Below are 19,285 nucleotides of genomic sequence, written 5' to 3'. Positions count from 1 at the left end.
TCAAAAAATTCTCGGTGTCCACCCGAATTCCGGAGTGGTGTAGGTCATGGCTGGGGAGGGCTGACAGGGCTCTAGCCGGGGGGCCCTGCGTGTCGGGTTGACCAGATAAGTGAGATAAACACACATAGTAAATTAACTTTAATAGTAAAAAAAGTCGCCTGCGGCGCTATTATACTTCATGGCCATGAATATTTTCAATTATATAATTGTGCAATATATTTTTTGATTATTATGTGTCGATACTCGACAGCTCCATTATTAATGTAGATGTATTAAAAATCGCCAATAATTCACTGTATAAGCACCTACCCTTAATTTAAACTAAAACACAATTTGAAAAACGTTAATGTAGTGTTTCACACTGCCTTTAATCTTAGCGGTCCAGCCAGCCAAATATCCTAGCCTGAGGGCCCGTTTCAGGATGTGGGGACCATGGTGTAGGTACACAGAGTGCAATAGACAAACGACCAATAAACGAGAAATTAGGCTGTGAAGAAGAAAAAGAGCCTATGCGACTAATTTACATTCTCCTCCTTGCCCCCCCCCAATATTAAATCCTGGGTGCGCCACTGGTTGGTTGCGTCCGTCCCTTGATTCTGTCGCAAATATACACCGTACACAAATTGATAATAAGGATAAGCCACCCCTACGTGATATGATACTATAAGGTAGGAATTATATAAGAATAATTTATGACACGATTTACCTATTCATTATTAGTCCCACCGTAGCTAGCCCATCCAGTTAGACAATAAAAGTGTGACGTTGCTGTCAAAAAATGACGGCGAAAGTTCACTTACCTCACCACTACACCTATAAAAATGTAGGCGAAGTGAAAATAATAAAATAATCGAAAATAGCTCTCACACAGACAATAATAAATTTTATAGAAAGTTCGATGGTAAAACTGCGTTAAAGCGACATAGAATTCAAAAATGTAAAACGTATTGTGCGTAAGAATCTACTCTATTTTGATTATGGATAAGTTGCCAGTGATAGACTTTCTTTTTGAGTTTCGCGGCCATTTTTAATTCGCCTTTTTAAGATGCCATTGTTATTGTCTGAGTGAATAATTTTTAACTAAACCAATACTACAAAATTGCACATGGATGCAATTTTATGTGTGTGACTTATTATGTACTTAAACAAATATCACTGAAAAGTCTAAACTCTAAAGTGATTGATTTATTGTATTCGTAATGGCGCCTGTACACGTGCATGGATTTACTATTAGCAATATTCTATAAATTAAACTATCACGATAATCACAAATTTTCGCGCCAATCTCATTTTTCAACCGTTGGTTGGGAGATGCGTTGGTTGTTGTTGCGTGAAGGTTTTCTGTGCTGCGCGATGTATATATAGTCTGTCTTCTATAAGCTGGCGTGCGGTTTCTCCCCGCTTCAGAATCTTAACACTGTATTCCCTCTCGTTCCCTCCCATTGAAAACTTGCAACAGTCGAACGCAATGGCACAATAATGATTTCCGTCCGCAAACGATTTGATGTGAACTCTAGTGCGTATATTCTCCAGTAGAGTCGCCACTATCATTATACGCGCATGTGCCAATTATTATCGCCTGAAAGTTCTGAAACCATTGATTTTTTTAGATCTATGCATGCAGTCTTGCACGATAATACGTGTTGACACTTGCATTTTATTGTTTAGGCCGCGATAATTCCTATAGCCAGCGGTAAATCTATGCATGTGTAAACGGGCTATTAAATTAAAATATACGGTATATTATATTATGCTAGAAATGCGCACGTGCTCATGATAAGCTCGCGCCACGGGAAAAAGTGTATTTTTTTAGTTGATATTTAAAATGCCAGACAGATGCTCCTATCCCATAGTATATTTTTTAAGCTGAAAACGAATATTATCATATCAAAATCCGCCAAAATGTATCAGGATTAAGGTCACCTCACGTGTACCACGCCACACCACCAACCCCACGCGTGATAGAACGTTTTTCTTCTGAAAATGTACAAATTTTCGAGTAACGTTATCTCTTGTATGTTAAATTGTCTTTAGTGGTTTGAAAGGGAGCTACAAATGACCGGTAATCGGCACAATGTTTTTGTGCCTTGTCAGTTTTCAATATTAAATGTTCTAGTAGTTCTAGCATGTGAGCTCACGTGTCGTGATTGTAATGTTTTTCTAACAATACTATCGTCACCGTGTGAGGTCACATTCTCTCGATGTTTACAACGTCATATTATTGCCTCATTTCTAGTGAATATTGTGACAAAGAGTAAACAGTAAACTTTACTCTACTCTCAGAAAAGGTTAATTTTATTTGCATTAAATACATTACAAATTTAAATTTCGTCTGTAATATACAATTAAATAGAAAAATGATACCTGCGCATCTATTCTACACACAATACTGCTATCGGCCGCTATTGGCAGCTATCGAGGGTAATTTTGGATCGAAGTATTAGCACTTATTGTAAAAATCACAATAAGTTAGTTGTATCTGTTACAATAAGTGCTATGTTTCAACAGCACCTCTCTTGGGTGTTCTAAATTTTAGAGTGAGATAGACAGTTTTGACTATTTAGACGGCTAACTTATTGTAACAACTACAATACTTCTATACAAACATATGAAAAACTGCCGTTGATAGCTGTCTTTAGCAGTCTTGTGTATAGAACGTATGCGCTGGCCTTGTATATTCATTTATAAGGTGCTATACAATAAAATTAATATTAGTTTATTACATATTTAAAAGGTATTTAAATACATTACATACTATTAATTGAAAGTTAATTAGTTTACATTAATATCACCTAATTCATTATGTAGTATTTATGTATAAAATATATAGTCTATAGTATAAAAACTATAACAATCGGAACCAAATACCTAGCTGTTTTTCAGCATTGTAATTATTTTTTTAAATATAGATTTGATTGTAGTAAATTATTTATTTACTCATGCTTTATTTATAATTATTTCACTCTCATGTTTTACTCAAAGTTGAACGAAAAATAATAGGTGTGATTATGGGAAAATCTTTATGTGTACAGAAGATGACTGATGGTTTCAATGATGGTATTCATTCCGTGACTTCGACGCATCTTAAGAAACCTATTCAATTGTATTATAATATGTAAACAACATTATTATAATATTATGTGAATACACAGTTTTGGCCTTGAATAAATTAACACTAATAACTATATTCTAGCTACCGAGAGATTTGACATATATGATATATAGGTATGTATATGAATAGATAACTAACTATATTTATATATATAACTCATGGCCCCAACATCCTGAAGCCCCAATCCACGATATTTGGAGGGCTACCCAACCTATCGCTAATGTTAAGGGCAGTGTTTTCTTCTATAGTAGTTTTCTCCAAATGGGATCTATTCCGCGGAATTCTAGGGTTCCGTCTGAAATAAAGAGTATTCTGTGTATTTTTAAACACATCCACTTGAATTGTCGGTTCTCGGCATCATATTATGAAGCACTGATCGCGACCCCCTTTTGTGTTAGCCAAGTAACATGCGACCTCATGTAAAATTTTTAGATGTGATTTTCTTGTCATTCACAAAACATATATAACTTAATGTAATCGCACATAGCGTCAGTGCAACATTCAGAGGAAAAAAAATGATTGTCGCATCTAACAAATTTCATTCGACATGGGCCGCAAATAGAATAGCAATCTGTTGCATCGGCGTATTATGTGCAGATGATGCTTTTTCACTCGTTTTAGCAAGCTGCGTCATGTCACTTTCCCGGCATGGTCTCGCCTGTGCGTGCGGAAGAGTTGCAACGTTACCGACCGTTTTGATTTACCCGAGTCAAGACGATTTTGAATGTGCAACCGGGCTTATCTACCATAATAAAATCATAAGAGATATATTGAGATATAAATATGTATTTGTATACACCAACAAAACGCGCAGATATGATTCCAATTTCAAAATACGTTGTATCTACTGAATACTTGATGCCATATATACAAAACAATTCATGTAGTGTTGCTGTCATTTGCATGATGCAATGAAAAATAAACTTACAATAATTAATTGAGTCATACGTGCATACAGTTAGATGATTGCAGTCATATAAGTTAGGATAAGTATATGCTCAGAATATCAGTCCTACGCGAAATCTCATTTACCACGGGAAAAACTCGGCTATAAATCGTAGTTTTCAGTTACCAATGAATACGACGAAATATTCATCAGAATCAACATCACCTTGCGCAACAAAGATTTTCCAGGGCTTTTGCAAGGAGGTTTCATAGGCCTTGACAGAATTCAAATTAGCAATACCCGATGCGGGTAGACGAATGGTTTTCAATAAAGCATCTTTCTCAGCCGGCATAATTATCATTTGACTAGAATCTAGTAGTTTGCGTGCTAAAGTCCTTACAGAAACCTCGATAGTAAATGCGAGGTATCCATAAAGGCATCTAGAAAAAAAAACACACCACATTTGCTCAGTGACGTCCCTAGACAAAATGCCGCCCCTGGACAGCGCCAATATGCCGGCACATTTTTTTTACAGTATTTTCCATCATCCGCGAACGTGTCGTTTCTGGTCACCAAGGACGTCGAAGGGCAACGGAAGAAAACTAGACATCGCGAAACCGACAAAAACACTACAGTCCTGTTAAACCTTTAATGTTAATTAACACATTTTGTTTCCAACCAGTGAGCTGAATTTTTAATGGAAAGATAATTTCGTTATTGCTAAGTTTAAGTAGGTTGGTAGCTATTTCTATATATACCAAATGATTATCCTCGATTTACCGCCCTTCGAGTAACTGCCGCCCCCAAGCGACGCTCAATCTGCCTACCCCCACGGGACGTCACTGCAATTGCTCCTCCCATAAGAAGCAGTACCAGACATCTAGTATCAATTTAAAAAGAACAACGAATATATTTGTGGCCAATAGGCCCGCCAGCCACGGGTTCCCCATGACTGGTATTTGCGTACAGTTTTAGTTTTGATTGGGCGTTTGCTCCATTGTTAAATTTCCAAAAAGCTATAAGTAGGTCCTATATTTAAAACAGTTTTGATGAAGAATTTCCCCCTTTTTAATAACAGAAACGAGTTGCTAGGAAGTAGACTTACATTTGATCAATATCGGAATAGCTACTCGTATTTATCTGCATTTCCAAGTTATAACACCGATGTGTCACGCACTACAAAAGAATAGTGCGTAAACATATTTTTTTTATAATATCAGATGAGTATATTATAATATAATATGTGCCTACGGAAGTTTACAGGTTGATGTTCCATTTAATTTCAAGTTTTGTAACGTAAAAAAAATATTAAAGATATTATTATTTGACTAAATTGCGTACCTAGTGAGTAGTTAAAATATACATATCAATATTTAGTCGATATAGATTGTAGTATTTATGTATCTAGATGGGGCGTTATCGATGATTAGTGTATTCTTGAAGTACTGAATTCAAAAGTTATTATCTTGGATAGAGAAATGTGGAGATAATTGTTTTAGGAAGCTAGGACATGATAGTCATGCTCCTGATGATGGTAATGATTGTTTGACTATAATACTTAGCACCTTTGGATGAATATAGAAAAAATATAGAAAAAATATATCATACGTTTTTACTTACACGTAGTTAGGTACATTATATTATACTAAGTCAAAATTCAAAATTTTAAAGGAAAACATGAATTGTCAAGCAGATTATCTTGATAGGTAGGATAATTAAAGTATTACTTGACCCAGGGGGGGGCAAACTGCGGCCCGCGGGCCGCATGTGGCCCGCCGGGTATTTTTTTGCGGCCCGCCATCATTAATTGTACTTCTGATTACGAATAACTTTTTTATAATTTTTTAAGAAATATTGACAATAGATTAAAATTTGAAGAATTTGTTGTTTCGTAAATGTGTTATCTCAGTAGGTACGTCTTCCTTGCGTCTCGTCTCACACTATGTAACCAATATTTTCGACGTTGAACATCGTGACATATTTAAATACTTTTAACTCCGCGTTGCAAGGAAAAAAAAATATATGCCCATGATATGGTAAAAAGTTTGATTGGATTTCAATTAAAACTCAAGTTAATCCTTCGACAAATATCGAATAACAACGTGGACCACTTTCCAACTTTGAAGTTGCTGAATATACCAGAATATAAATTTGAATAATATGGTAAAATTATTAAAGCTCTGAATGACGATTTTTCACAAAGATTTGGTGACTTCCAAAAAATTGAGACAAGTTTAGCAATAGTACGCAATCCATTTTCAATAGATATTGATAGTGTACCGCATGGCCCCCACAAGGGGGGAGCTGACAGGGCTCTAGCCTAGGGGCCCGGGCTCAGGGGGGGCCCAGCGTGACGGGTCGACCAGATAAATGAGATAAACACACATCTTAATTTTGCTCTAATAGCAAAAAAAAGTCGCCTACGGCACTAGCTTACTTCTAACTTATTACCATTTTAAAACATATAGTTGTTGGGACGTGTTGAGAAATACTGTGTTAAAAAATCGCTAAATTACACTGAATTTTATTTGACCTCGAACACCATTTGAAAAACAATACTGGAGAGCGTCAGACTGCCTTTAACCATAGCGATAGGTAGGGGGCCCGCCCAAGACCCTGGCTTCGGGGCCCGCGTCAAGATGTGGGGGGCATGGTGTACCGACAGAGCTACAACTTAAGATTATTGATCTGCAGTGTGACACTGATTTAAGAGAATTGCATCGTCGTGAAGAAATCTCCAAATTTTACAAAGCCCTTAATTCAGACAAATTCGACCAACTTAAAGATTATGCAAGAAAAATGTTCGTTATTTTTGGATCAACCTATATATGTGAACAAACATTTTCGATTATGAACCTCAATAAAAATTCTTTATGATCAAATATCTCCGATGCCCATTTACAAGCAGTTTTGAGAATATCAACTACAAAATTAACACCTGAATTTAAAAAATGTTAAAAAAAACAGTTTCGTTCTTCTAATTAATTTTTTTGTAATGTTTATTTTTCGTGATAATAAATAGTGTATATCTAAAAATGGTATTTTACTTGCGGCCCGCCACTCATTTTGAATTCTTGAATTTTGCCCTCCATCCAAAAAGTTTGCCCCCCCCCTGACTTAACCTGTATAAAAACACCGTTAACAATAATCGAGGACCTTGCATTAAAAGGGGGGCAGATCCAATTTTTGGCAGTAACTCCTATTTTCACCTACAATATATAAAAAAAATGCCTTCGTTTGATGTATATCAGAGACAATTCCATCAAAAAACAAGCGTATTATTGCGAAATTTGGATCTGCCTCCTACGTCTGTTTGGTGAAACAAGGGAGCAGATCCGGACCTGCCCCCTTATTGCAACGAACATTATACATTGTTAGCTATTTAAGTGTTAATTAATAGTTTCTGAAATGCAACATTATTAATATTATTGTGTTTTATTATCCATAACACCAAACATTATAGCCAAGAAGACTGGCGAGCGACATGGATTATCGGAGGCGTTTTGTGGTGTCCATATGCTCCAGTTAAAAGGCGGACATGGCCGAAGAAGAAGAATAAGATACCTACTACAAAATTTTTAAAAGTTTTATTGCCTACTGAAAGTTACTATTTAAACATTAAGGTACGCGGCACACGTGCACACATGCACATTTAAATAATCGTAGTTGTAACTTACAAAAATTACGTCATATTATGGTTTTAAGTATTAATCACCATACAGGGCCTCCTCAAGGTACTCGGCCGCCCCTGCGCAAAATCCAAAATCAAAAATAAAAATCGAACTTAGCATTTTACAATTTTTTTGCGGCAGGCAAATATGTATTACAATCTGATGATATTTTTCATATGATTCAATTATTATTAATGGTAGGTACAGTGAAGTATTGTTTCAGACTGAAATAAGCTCACGGATTGGCACGAAGAGTGACGAAAATTAGTTAGTCGATATAAGTTTCTACCTGAAATTTTAATTTTTTAATATATTGTGAAGAATATAATATTAACAAAATTTCTTTGATAAAACAGATATTTTACAATAATTGGCACATTCCTTTCTATGATAGTATTATGACAGTTATTGTTTATATTATTTTATTTAATGCACACTTCGGACCTATAGATGGAGATAGCCTTTAGTCAACTACCATTATTCGTACAAAGCGTGTTAACAATATAAATAACCTCTATTCATTGGATGCCCAAAGTGAAAAATTTTCTATTTAATAGTATCTAATTTACTTTCTATACTAGTTGTATGGTAGTTTATGCTTATTTTTGAATAAAATATTTGTAAAATGTGGTGGTTACTAAAGTTTAAAAATGTAATAAAATATAATTTTTGGCTGTCCTCTAAATTTTGGCGCCCTAGTGCAATGCACATTTCCCAAGTATGGGCGAGACGGGCCTGTCTTAATTCCAGCTCATATATTATGGAACATACTAATACTATGGATTGCATAATGAATAATTAGTCATAGGTCTACTTAATGAAGGGACATGCATCAAGAAGAGAGTGGAAGAGAAGACATATTGAATAGAAGGCGAACGTTCTAGCCTTTACATCAGGGGTTCACAAAGTGTGTCCCGCAAGATTTATGTTAAATCTGTATTATTTTTATTCTCGTAAATATGCAGTTTGAATTAATAGATTTGCAAGTGAAAGTGGAAACAAAAGCATATTATCATGATAAGAATTTAATTGAATTCTACAAAGGACTTTACTTGAGGTATATCCAAAATTAGTTAAACATGCTCATCAAATGGCTTCTTTATTTGGAACTACCTATATTTATGAAAAAACATTTTCTATAATGAGCATTAATAAAACAAACTTAAGATCAAAATTAACAGATAACCATATCGCATCTGTTTTGGGAATTCACACCACAAAGTTTGACCTTTTGACTGCAGGATTTAGTTTCAAGCAAACACATAATTGCATAAATCACTTGGTGAAAAATTTTTAAAAATATTTGTTAGTAGGTATATTAATAAAAGTAATAATAATGTATATTGAGTTAAAAATATAAGTTTACATACTTAATGAAATAATTTTTTTATTTTTATGTTTTTTAAAAACAGAATATATTTACAAATATTTTTGATTTCAAAATTGTCCCTTTGACGAAAAAGTTTGTGAACCCCTGCTCTACATATTCCGCTATTAGCACGCAGTTGGCTCTTATTTGACAATAACTAATTTCAGGCTTCACTATTTTTTTATTGTCGTGTCAACTATTAACACTCACATTATCACATACTAAATAGTATGATTTATGAAGTTAATATTACTTATTTACCCATCGATGAAAATCGATGTCACACGCATACCGAAACAAAAACAAAGTATTTGATTACATTAAATTGGAGATCGGCACACGTGATTATCTGCTGCAGATAACACAACATTCAAATATAAGCCTCCCTAAGTGGGTGGAGGAGGAGTTAGTATGGGGTAGTTTTTGGTCCTAATTTGTTAATAATTACTGCCAGTTTCGTCGTTGACAAATAAAATCAACACAAACTACGTTGAAACGACATTATTTACACATTTTTTCATTATTTATTTAGGTTGACACTTCCGTATTGCGTTATAAAAGTTATTATATGCCAAAGAGATACAACCACTACCTATACATACTTCCATCATAAAATAGTAAGTCATATTTACGTCAAAATGGAGTTAAGGTTGAGAAGTTGTTTGTTTTCTATAGTAATAATTAATACTGGCTACCAAAAATATTCACGATTAAATAATAATCTATTTGAACATACATAATTTGAAAACACCTCAGATATGTACCCACTAGAACAAATAATATTTGAAAAAAAATACGATGCTCGACAAGATTTGAACCCGTATATCCACTGGTATCGCGCCAATATGCTTTGCAATTTGATAAGCATTTTATGTAAGACCTACTAGTTTAAATTATCGCAGTTAAGTAGGAGGCTTGTAGCTTAATTGGTTAAAGAATATTGGCGCGAAACCATGGATATACGGGTTCAAATCCCGTCGAACATCGTATTTTTTTCAAATGTGATGTTTTCTAGTGAGTATATATCTGAGGTGTTTTCAAGTTAGGTATGTTCAATATATGTAAAGTTACATTCTCAAATCTTGTGAATTATTCGTTGAATAAAAGAAATGGTTTATTAATAATCTATTTACTTAATAGCTCTTGATAATACCTTTCTAATCGGATTAAATATACCATTATCTTTATTAATCATGTAAATTAATAAGTACTATATAATTTTATACTATGTATTTAGTTTTATTTGATTAAATAAATAATTTATTTATATCATATTTCATAACCATGTTAATTAAATTTATAGTGAAGTTTATCTCCTGGTTAAACGGAGTTGAGGGTATTAATTATTTTGAGATGGCTATACCTACTAGAAGAAGTTTCTTGAATTATTTTGTATTACAACACTGATAGCATTTGTAACAATGAATGAATTGGAAACTATAGACAAATTAATATTATATGCATTGTATAATGATTATTTCACATATATTTTCTGCGTCATACGAATTTTTTTCTCAATTTCATGAGCAATATGATGACATTGATGACTAATTATATTTTAGACAAAACAAACATACATGTTGTACTATTTTCATATTGTATTCACTTGTGGTATAAATAAATAAGCAAGATAATTTATTGTTATTGCAATATTATCAGGTGAGTTGTATGTATGATAATTTGATAATATTGATAATAATAATATATGGTGGTCAATGATCATTATCTTTAAATTTCAGTAAATAATAAAGACATAATTAAAATAACACCTTGATATGAATTGGGCATAATATTATTTTCTACATGCAATGAATGACAATCTATTTTGTTTTATGAACTAATTTTGAATCTTTACCGCAGCACTAAGATACAGTTTGAATATTATGTTCGATTCGATTTTATTTTGGTGTTCTTTTGTTTGACGTTTACTGCTGTCAGAATTACTTTCATTTTGACATAATATTGTATGCCAAGATAAAGTTGTTTTTATATTGAAAAATGTAATTATAATATTGTAATATAAGATACTCGTAACTACACGTGTATTGATCAACGAAGCGTTCTCGTGCGAAGGCGGATACCTCAGCTAGTATGTAATAATGTTCATTGTATATTGTGTGTACATAATACATATTATTTAATTTGTTTTGTCCCCGATGTACGGATATGAGGTGGGTAGTGGCGAAGGCTGGAGGTAGGCTGTGGAGATCCGACATAAATAGTGCACACTAAACTTTGTCAGATAACTTATTTTGTTTTATTGAACTAAGAATACAGATTGTAGATCTTGCGGTAAGCTTTCTAAATTTAATTAAACCCCGCCTAAAATATTGTTTTATATATAGAATAATATTTTGTATCTATTATGGTTTGGTTTAGACAGTGTTTAATCGAATTAACAAAAAAACAACAAGGTCTACAATTTGTATGAAGTACTAGACCAATGAGAACAAATAACTATGACTGACAAACAGTCCACTATTTTTGTCGAATCACTCAGCCTACCTTTACTATTATGGATTGGCTTAGAAGGGGTTTAATTATTTTTTTTAAAACTAGCCAATACCATCTGTATTCTTGGTTCACTGAAAAAAAATATTAGTATGACTGACAAAGTTTTTGTTTGCTCTATGTATGTCGGATCTCCATAGCCTACCTCCACCCTTCGCCCCTAAGATGAGACTCGCAAGAGGTGTAATGTTACTTACATTTTACTTAATTTGAACATCCAAAACATTGCACGCATGAAACGACACATGAGGTCAAAATATTGGTTTGATGAAACAACTTTTAATATACAAATCTTTCAAATTCAAGATTATCAATATTTGAGAGATCTTTGGATCCGCACTCGAAAATGGGTCATACAGAAAAAAATAACTACCTAGCCAAGTAGTATACCATTAACAGTTTCTGCGAATCGCAAAGACTGCAATCTGCAGGCAATATTAAAATAATACTTTACGATAGAGGACCAAAAATTCTGTCCTCACTAGAAATTACCTAGAAGCAGACCAAAAAAAAAAAACTAGGTGGATTGGCTGTGTGGAAATCAGTTGGACTAGCGCATCTATTCGATAGACAAGACTGCTATCGGCGGTTATCGAGAGTAGTTGATCATATTTATGTATTGACCCGGCTAATTATTACAATAAGTTAACCGTCTGCGCATCTATTCTATACACAAGACTACTATCGGCAGCTATCGAGGGTTGTTTTTCATATTGTATTGAAGTAATACAATTGTTACAATAAGTCAGCCGTCTAAACAGTCAAAACTGTCTATCTCGCTCTAAAATTAAGCACACCAAATAGAGGTGCTGTTAAATCATAGCACTTATTGTAACAATTACAACTAACTTATTGTAATTGTTATAATATTTCGATACGATAGATGCGGACTGCCAAAAAGTGCTGTTTTGACAGCATCTCTCTTGGATATGTTAACTTTTAGAGCGAAATAGACAGTTTTGACGGCTCATTTATTGTTAAAATTATAATACCACAATACATACATATGTTAAACTACCCTCGATAGCCACCGAAAACTTCCGATAGCGGCCTTGCGTATAGAATAGATGCGCAGAATGAGAAAGCCGGGAAACTTGAGAAGATTGGCGACAGACAGGAGTTCCGTACTGAGATGTAGCACCGGGTAAACGGAAATTGAATAATATTAAAAAACCGACGTTAATGTATGACGTATAATATTTTATTTTACATTTTATTTAAAATATAATAATCAAGCAACTAACATTACTACATCTTCAACATCGGAAAGACCTCACCAAGCATTTTACTTTTTACAATAATAAATTGCACGTATCGCAATGCGTTTGATCAATTGGTAATTTATTAATTTTATTACGATAACCGGTCCCACCAGATCGCTTATACTGCCGCCCAAAAAAGACAGATGTACATACTCGAGTTTGATATTATGTCAGCACATTTTAAGCGTTGTATAAAATTACATAAATATAAAATAATAATTTTAATATAAAGTATTGTCGTGGGAGAACTCGCTTTTGTGGGCGATGTATTTAGTCAGTTTAAATTTAATGTAAAAAAATAACGATTATAGATCGAACATTAGGTAAAGAATGTTCACTAGATGGTGAAGCTGAAATAATTTTGTTTGTTTATAAAACTTTTTTTTTTATAAAGATTTACCAACAAGACTATTTACAAAGATGGAACATTCTATAATTTGTATCGGTGGCATGCGATCAATACATGCATTATTTCGTGAGGTTGCTGCCAAAAGTTGGTAAGTCGATAATTTAGGTATTTAGAGTTAATAACGGATTATGTTATTGTTATTGATCTGTGTGTCCCTGATAACTATTTTAGAAATCGGGAGTATCACTTGTTTGTTCTCCCAATGTGCAGAACTAACCTACCATTGGTGATGCCAATAGGGAGGGCAATAACTCTGTTCAACCAATTTGCTTCGGATGTTGATATATTTTACCTACGTGATGATGAGTATTTATAGGTGGACGTTGTTTTTAACATTCTTTAAATATAGTCTATTTAGCTCATTCGGTGTACTTCCATGTATCTACTTTATAATTTTTGTATTTACTCTTTATACTGTTTTTATACTTAATATTGCGTCCATTTCCTTATTTTTTTTTAAACAGTTTTAATACTATTTATTTATTTTTGAATGTCATATTGTGACCGTCTTGAATTTTTAATTTGAGAAGTTATTCAAATAAATTTGAATTTGAATTTTATGACAAACCTATGATTGGTAATTTTGAACTAAATGCGAATATCTATCGGTATAATCTATTTTTATTACAACGTTTTTATTAGGTCGTATTCTTATTTGTCCGGTACAAATCTTGCAATCGATTTTTAATTAACTTCCCGACTAACTAGACATTTGAAACTTTTAGAATATATCAGAACACGATGCCAATGCATCGTGAACTTTTAGCCATCTTTAAGTAGAATTAAATTCATTTTCAGTTAATTTTGTTTTGTATGAAAAGTTATTTCGGAAGAAATCCGTAATCCAATCCACTATTATTAGTTGCTAGGAAATTATTAATATATACGTGCGTTACTATGGAAATCAATATGAGTGTCAAAATGACATTTCAGTATTATTTCTATCAAATACATTTTTTTTTGATCGTAAGTCAAGTTTATATGATTCAACAGAAAATTTATAAACGTTGTATATAAAAAGTTCTTTTTATCTTGTAATTATTTAATTCTCATTAGGTAAACTCCTCATTGTCCTCAGTGTTTACACTGTTAGCTGTATTTATTATTTCTATTCTATAATATTTATAGCTGTGAACGTATTATCAAGGCACCTAGAAAACGTGGTTGAAGAAGGCAATTAAGTGATTTGTTCCATGTTTGAAAATGTGTACAGACACTCTTGTACGAAAGAAAACTAGCCGAAGCCATTACGTCGATTCACAAAAAGCAGACAAGTATTAATATATTAAATTTGTACAAATTTAGAAAATATGTAATATTTATGGTACGGTGTACATAATGGTTTTTTACACGTCATTCAAATTGCCCAATTATCATGAAGAAAATAACCTTAAGTAAGTAAGTAAAGAGTCGATATCGATAATTCCATGAGGTCTTATAGCTTTTCTGTATTTTTGAAATCGGCCAATTTTATTTCTTGTAATATTATTATGTTAAGTGTCTTTTAATATAAAAAAGCGACCATTGAAGTAGTAGCATTATAAATAAGAAAGAAATTTGACGTTTTGCTTTGTATCAACATTAATATTTATTTATTTAAGAAAACAAAACATTGTGGATATAACAAATCTAAATTCAAGACGTACACAACATGATATTTATATTATAACAAATATTACCCTCACAAGAGAGAGGAAGAGAATATAATATAAAATAATAATAAAAATAAAAACATACTTGAGTACAATTTTATACAGAAAAAAAATCGAATACAAACTACATAGCACGTCACCGAAAATGTCTACGTCTTTGGTGTGCGCATTGACTAGTCTCGCATCCCTCGCTAATGGTGCCTGATAGGCTTGACACGAGGAAACGGTTCCGATCCAGTATAAATCATGGCTGCGACCACGTAGGTAATTGACAGGCACATGTAAATTCAAATTCATCAAGACACCAGGATTGGAAACCATCCCTCGCGATAACAGGCAAAAGTATTTCAAGGCCAGAAGAGACCTACGAGATTCAAGAGAGTGAAAAGTAAGCATGCCTTATAGAAAAGCAGTCGGAAAATAGTCATTTGACGAATTATCGAAAGGAAAATAGTTAAATGTCTTAAAATAAAGACATCGAAGAAATTTCTTCTGGACGCGTTCTAAAATAAGCTTATAGGAAACCTCATAAGGACACCAGATAATCGACCCATATTCAAAAATGCTACGCACTAATAAGACGTAGAGTGTACGTAAGACATTTGGATTCTGAGGGGTTGGATTGTCGCATGATGAATCCGAGAAGTTTACTCGCACGTAGAGATGTTAGAAGTTATATGCGATGAAAAGATAATGAAGAATCAAAAACTATCCCAAGATCTTTCGCCTCAGATTGACGCTTTAATGTACTTTTGTTAATATAATATAACGTTGTTATCTATTTTTTATCGATATTTTATCTTACACTATCATGATGATAATATTTACATTGCCTCGTTCTTTAAATGTCGGCTAGCTCTAACCACCGATGCGCGTCTAAGCTGAGTGGTCTGTGCACGTTCCTTCTTTATTTATTGATAGAGCTATAGATACATAAACAAATACAATAGACAATACGACCAGCGTTCATTTTCAGTAATAATAAAATTATAAAAAAATTACCCACATATATTCCAAAATTGAGCATATTACTGCGTAGAATGTTCGATGACGTTATTACGTTATAAAACTGGTAAACATGCATTGTGCGATTTCGATTTCATTTGAAATTAAGCGCGAAAATAATAAAATAAAAGAATGCTTCATTATCATTGAATTATATTATAATAGTATGAAATGAAATGGTGTCGGGCTGGATGTGTATGTATGAGAGACGCTACGTTTGTAATTCAAAATGTGAAAAGACTTGTAGAGCTCCGGGAAAACTAGATGAGAGATTATGTGAAGCTTAAAGCTTACGTAGAACCATAGAAATAAACATTAAACTCGAATCAATTAGCTTCTGACAGATTATGGAATTATTTGTATGTAAACACCTACGTAACACCCGTAGGGTTTCTTGGAAGCTCCACTTGATAATACACGTTGGACGTATTAATAGGTGTTGCCAGTTAATTATTTGGATGTGATTATGTATGATGAAAGTGGCTTCATTGGTATAGTTGAGTATAACACATTGGCCAAGATCCGATAAGGTAGGTCCAATAATTTTTTCAAAACTCTTTTTTAGTGAAAATTTGTTCACACGGATTATCAGTTTGTGTTTGTTTCAAAGTATCTATATAATAATATCTTTATTCATCTATTTGTAGCATTGAAATGACAATATATTATATTAATTAGGATATTAGCCGATAATAGGTACATATTCCGCTTGCCAACAAATACTATGGATATGTAGATAAGTAGGTATTAAGTGTTTTAAATCGCAAATATGTTTGATAAAGCCGCTGCAATTAAATTAATAATAATAACACGATCCAAATCTGTTTATTTTTGAATAATATTTTTCTGATCGCTCTGTAGATTTTATCGATCCATCATTAATTTGATATATATTTTTTTCTAAATCATGATATCACACAAAAAAAACAGATATATTTTCTTTGACAGAAAAAAATATTTTAAGTGCACCAAAGTTCGATAAACGATATTATTAATTTAATTAGCGTTGTGTGTATAAAAATTCAACATCCGACCTGAATCAATCAACTACTGAATGAATCTCTCTTCAAGCTGATTCAATTCCTTTCAATCATATTATGGTTACGTTACCACATACTTTCGCAGAATTTAACTGTTTCGACGATCTCTTGAATCTGATTCTGAAAGAAAACTTTTCAATTGGGTGCTCAGAACATCCATTTTTAGGGCGTCGGGAAAAGAATAAGTTTTAAAACCACTGTTCTATAAGTCGAGAGTGATTCTTTTAATTGAATGGTGCAAAATTCTCATGAATTATTATAGTTTAAATCTAACATCGTCAATGCTCGTTATAATAGTATTGTGTTGCTTAGTTTAGAAAGCTGTAGCCAAAATAGCAATTATGATGTCAAGCTTCGGAAAAGGTTCTGACAGACATGACATGTCTGCGCTAAAAAAACGTAAGTGTGTTATTTTTATAGAGTATCATAAATAATATATACCTATACACATACTATTACTATTTAGTTTAGGCAGACTAATATCCATTAGTGAAGATAATGAATAGAAAAACAAAATCACAGATGGCTTGACATAAAAGTATACGTCATGTATTACGCGCGAACGTTTTTGTAGGGATGGTGCTAAGGCAGGACTTTGGGGTTATACACAGTATCATATCGATTAATCCTGTTTCCTTTGTTGTGTTTTTTTCGAATGTAGGTGATAATTAAATAATTCATCAGCAAGGGAAGCCCATCAATGGTAGCATGCAGTGACAATGATATTGTCATCTGAGGAGATTTTTTATACGCAGATGGCACGGTCAATTCTTCAGAAGTTTTAAAAGGAAGAAACAGTTCAAATCATTCATACCATTTTAAATTTATGTATGTATACCAAATTCTTTCAGTCTTTCTCACCAATTGAGTTAACCAAAGCGTAACGAAATCTTTGCAACTGATATCAAAAGGGCCTATACACAAAAAAATAAACCAATAATATTATTATCTGTTAGCACTGCCATCTTTAATAATTATTATTTTTAGTTACAGGTACAGGATGATATTTTAGGAAAGAGATACTTAAATTGATATTTTTACTATGTACGTTGGTAGTTGGAATTAGTGGTTATTGTTTAATTTTTTAACGTGGAGGATTTCGGGACCAGAACCTGCTACCGGATGTCATCAGTGCTAACACTGAATTTTACCTTGCAATATGTAGATAATACAGATTGGAAAAATATCAGAGAATAGTAGGTAGTAGAATATAAGTACCTAGGTACTTAATTAAAAAAATACGTATTTATACTCAGCAGAGAATGGATAGGCCCGTAAACAATTTGAAAATTCATAAATTTTAGCTAATAAAATGGTTGTGTATCGCCATAACCAAAAATAAGGAGTTTGTTTCAATTAATTGTTTTATGAATATGTTAAATGTAGATCATGTTTTATTGCGACGTTTTATAAAGACTTATATTATTAGGTAAAATAAATATGCGTGTGTATATTGCACATTGCGCTCCCTTCAAAATTGGAAAGGACTTTGGTAATTTAATATATTTTAAGCTGTTGTATTTTATAATTCACATTTTTTTAGGTACGTTGGGTGATAAACAAATGAATAACGTTGTCAAAATAATATTTCAAATGGTTTGGAACAAGGTGTCAGAGAAAATATCAGTGCTATACACACATAAAGCCTACGTATTCTGTGCTGCATACTTTCCCTTTTAAAGCATGCCCACTATTCCGATAAACAAGTTTTTCTCACTATATACACAGATGAATTTCGTGGCAACAAAAACTTTTAGGCTTCCATGAGTTTAACGTGAATTAAAATTAATGTAGTTTCTGATTTCCAAACTCGTTTTGGAAAATGCCTGAATATAGAACGAGGGCGAAACCAAAAAACAGTTTTAAAAAATGTACTTATTATTTTTGTTATGTTGGCTAATTTTTTGGTCATATTGTAATGTTGGCTTACCTGTGGGCGCCAACGCGAGTAGGATGAAAGCCGAACCGGCGAGCAAAACAAACGAGGACTGCATGGTTTCTATTGTTTTTGTTATTGTTGATTATTGCACTTGATACAATGTTGATACGCGATGAGAGACACTAGTATACTAAAAGAGTTGGCGGCAAAACGGATTTTGTGAAACGCAGTGGCGCCCCCTCTCCACGCACCATCGGCACCAGCGCTTCTCAACATTTTGTATCAGTATTCCAGGTGAGTATTTTAGATTTATCTCTACAGTGATCATTTGAAAAGGATGACATCACTTCAATGGAATAGCTGGGTGCACCATCAATAAAACATCGAATTTAAAATTTGAAAAAATATTTTTCATACCTATGCAGATAGCGTATTGATTATGACACTAGGATGAATTAAAATAAATAATAAAAACGTCAGAATCGAAGC

At 33.0% G+C, this 19,285-nt stretch overlaps 1 protein-coding gene across 1 annotated transcript in view; it reads right to left on the bottom strand.

The window, feature by feature from the left end:
- Window positions 1-18,988, bottom strand: part of LOC147068470 (UPAR/Ly6 domain-containing protein crok-like) — a 79,802-nt gene extending 60,814 nt beyond the window's left edge. The window contains exon 1 of the mRNA XM_085953391.1: window positions 18,848-18,988. Within this exon, the coding sequence (XP_085809517.1) occupies window positions 18,848-18,911 (64 nt within the window). The 5' untranslated portion in view covers window positions 18,912-18,988. The remainder of the gene's footprint in view (window positions 1-18,847) is intronic.
- Between the last annotated feature and the right edge of the window lie 297 nt (window positions 18,989-19,285).

Source organism: Rhyacophila brunnea, unplaced genomic scaffold (assembly GCF_057557595.1).
Source record: "Rhyacophila brunnea isolate RB1 unplaced genomic scaffold, BYU_Rbru_1.0 scaffold_3, whole genome shotgun sequence".
Lineage (NCBI taxonomy): Eukaryota > Metazoa > Arthropoda > Insecta > Trichoptera > Rhyacophilidae > Rhyacophila > Rhyacophila brunnea.
The sequence above is the reverse complement of the archived record's forward strand: the minus strand, read 5'-3'. Positions and strand labels throughout refer to the sequence as shown.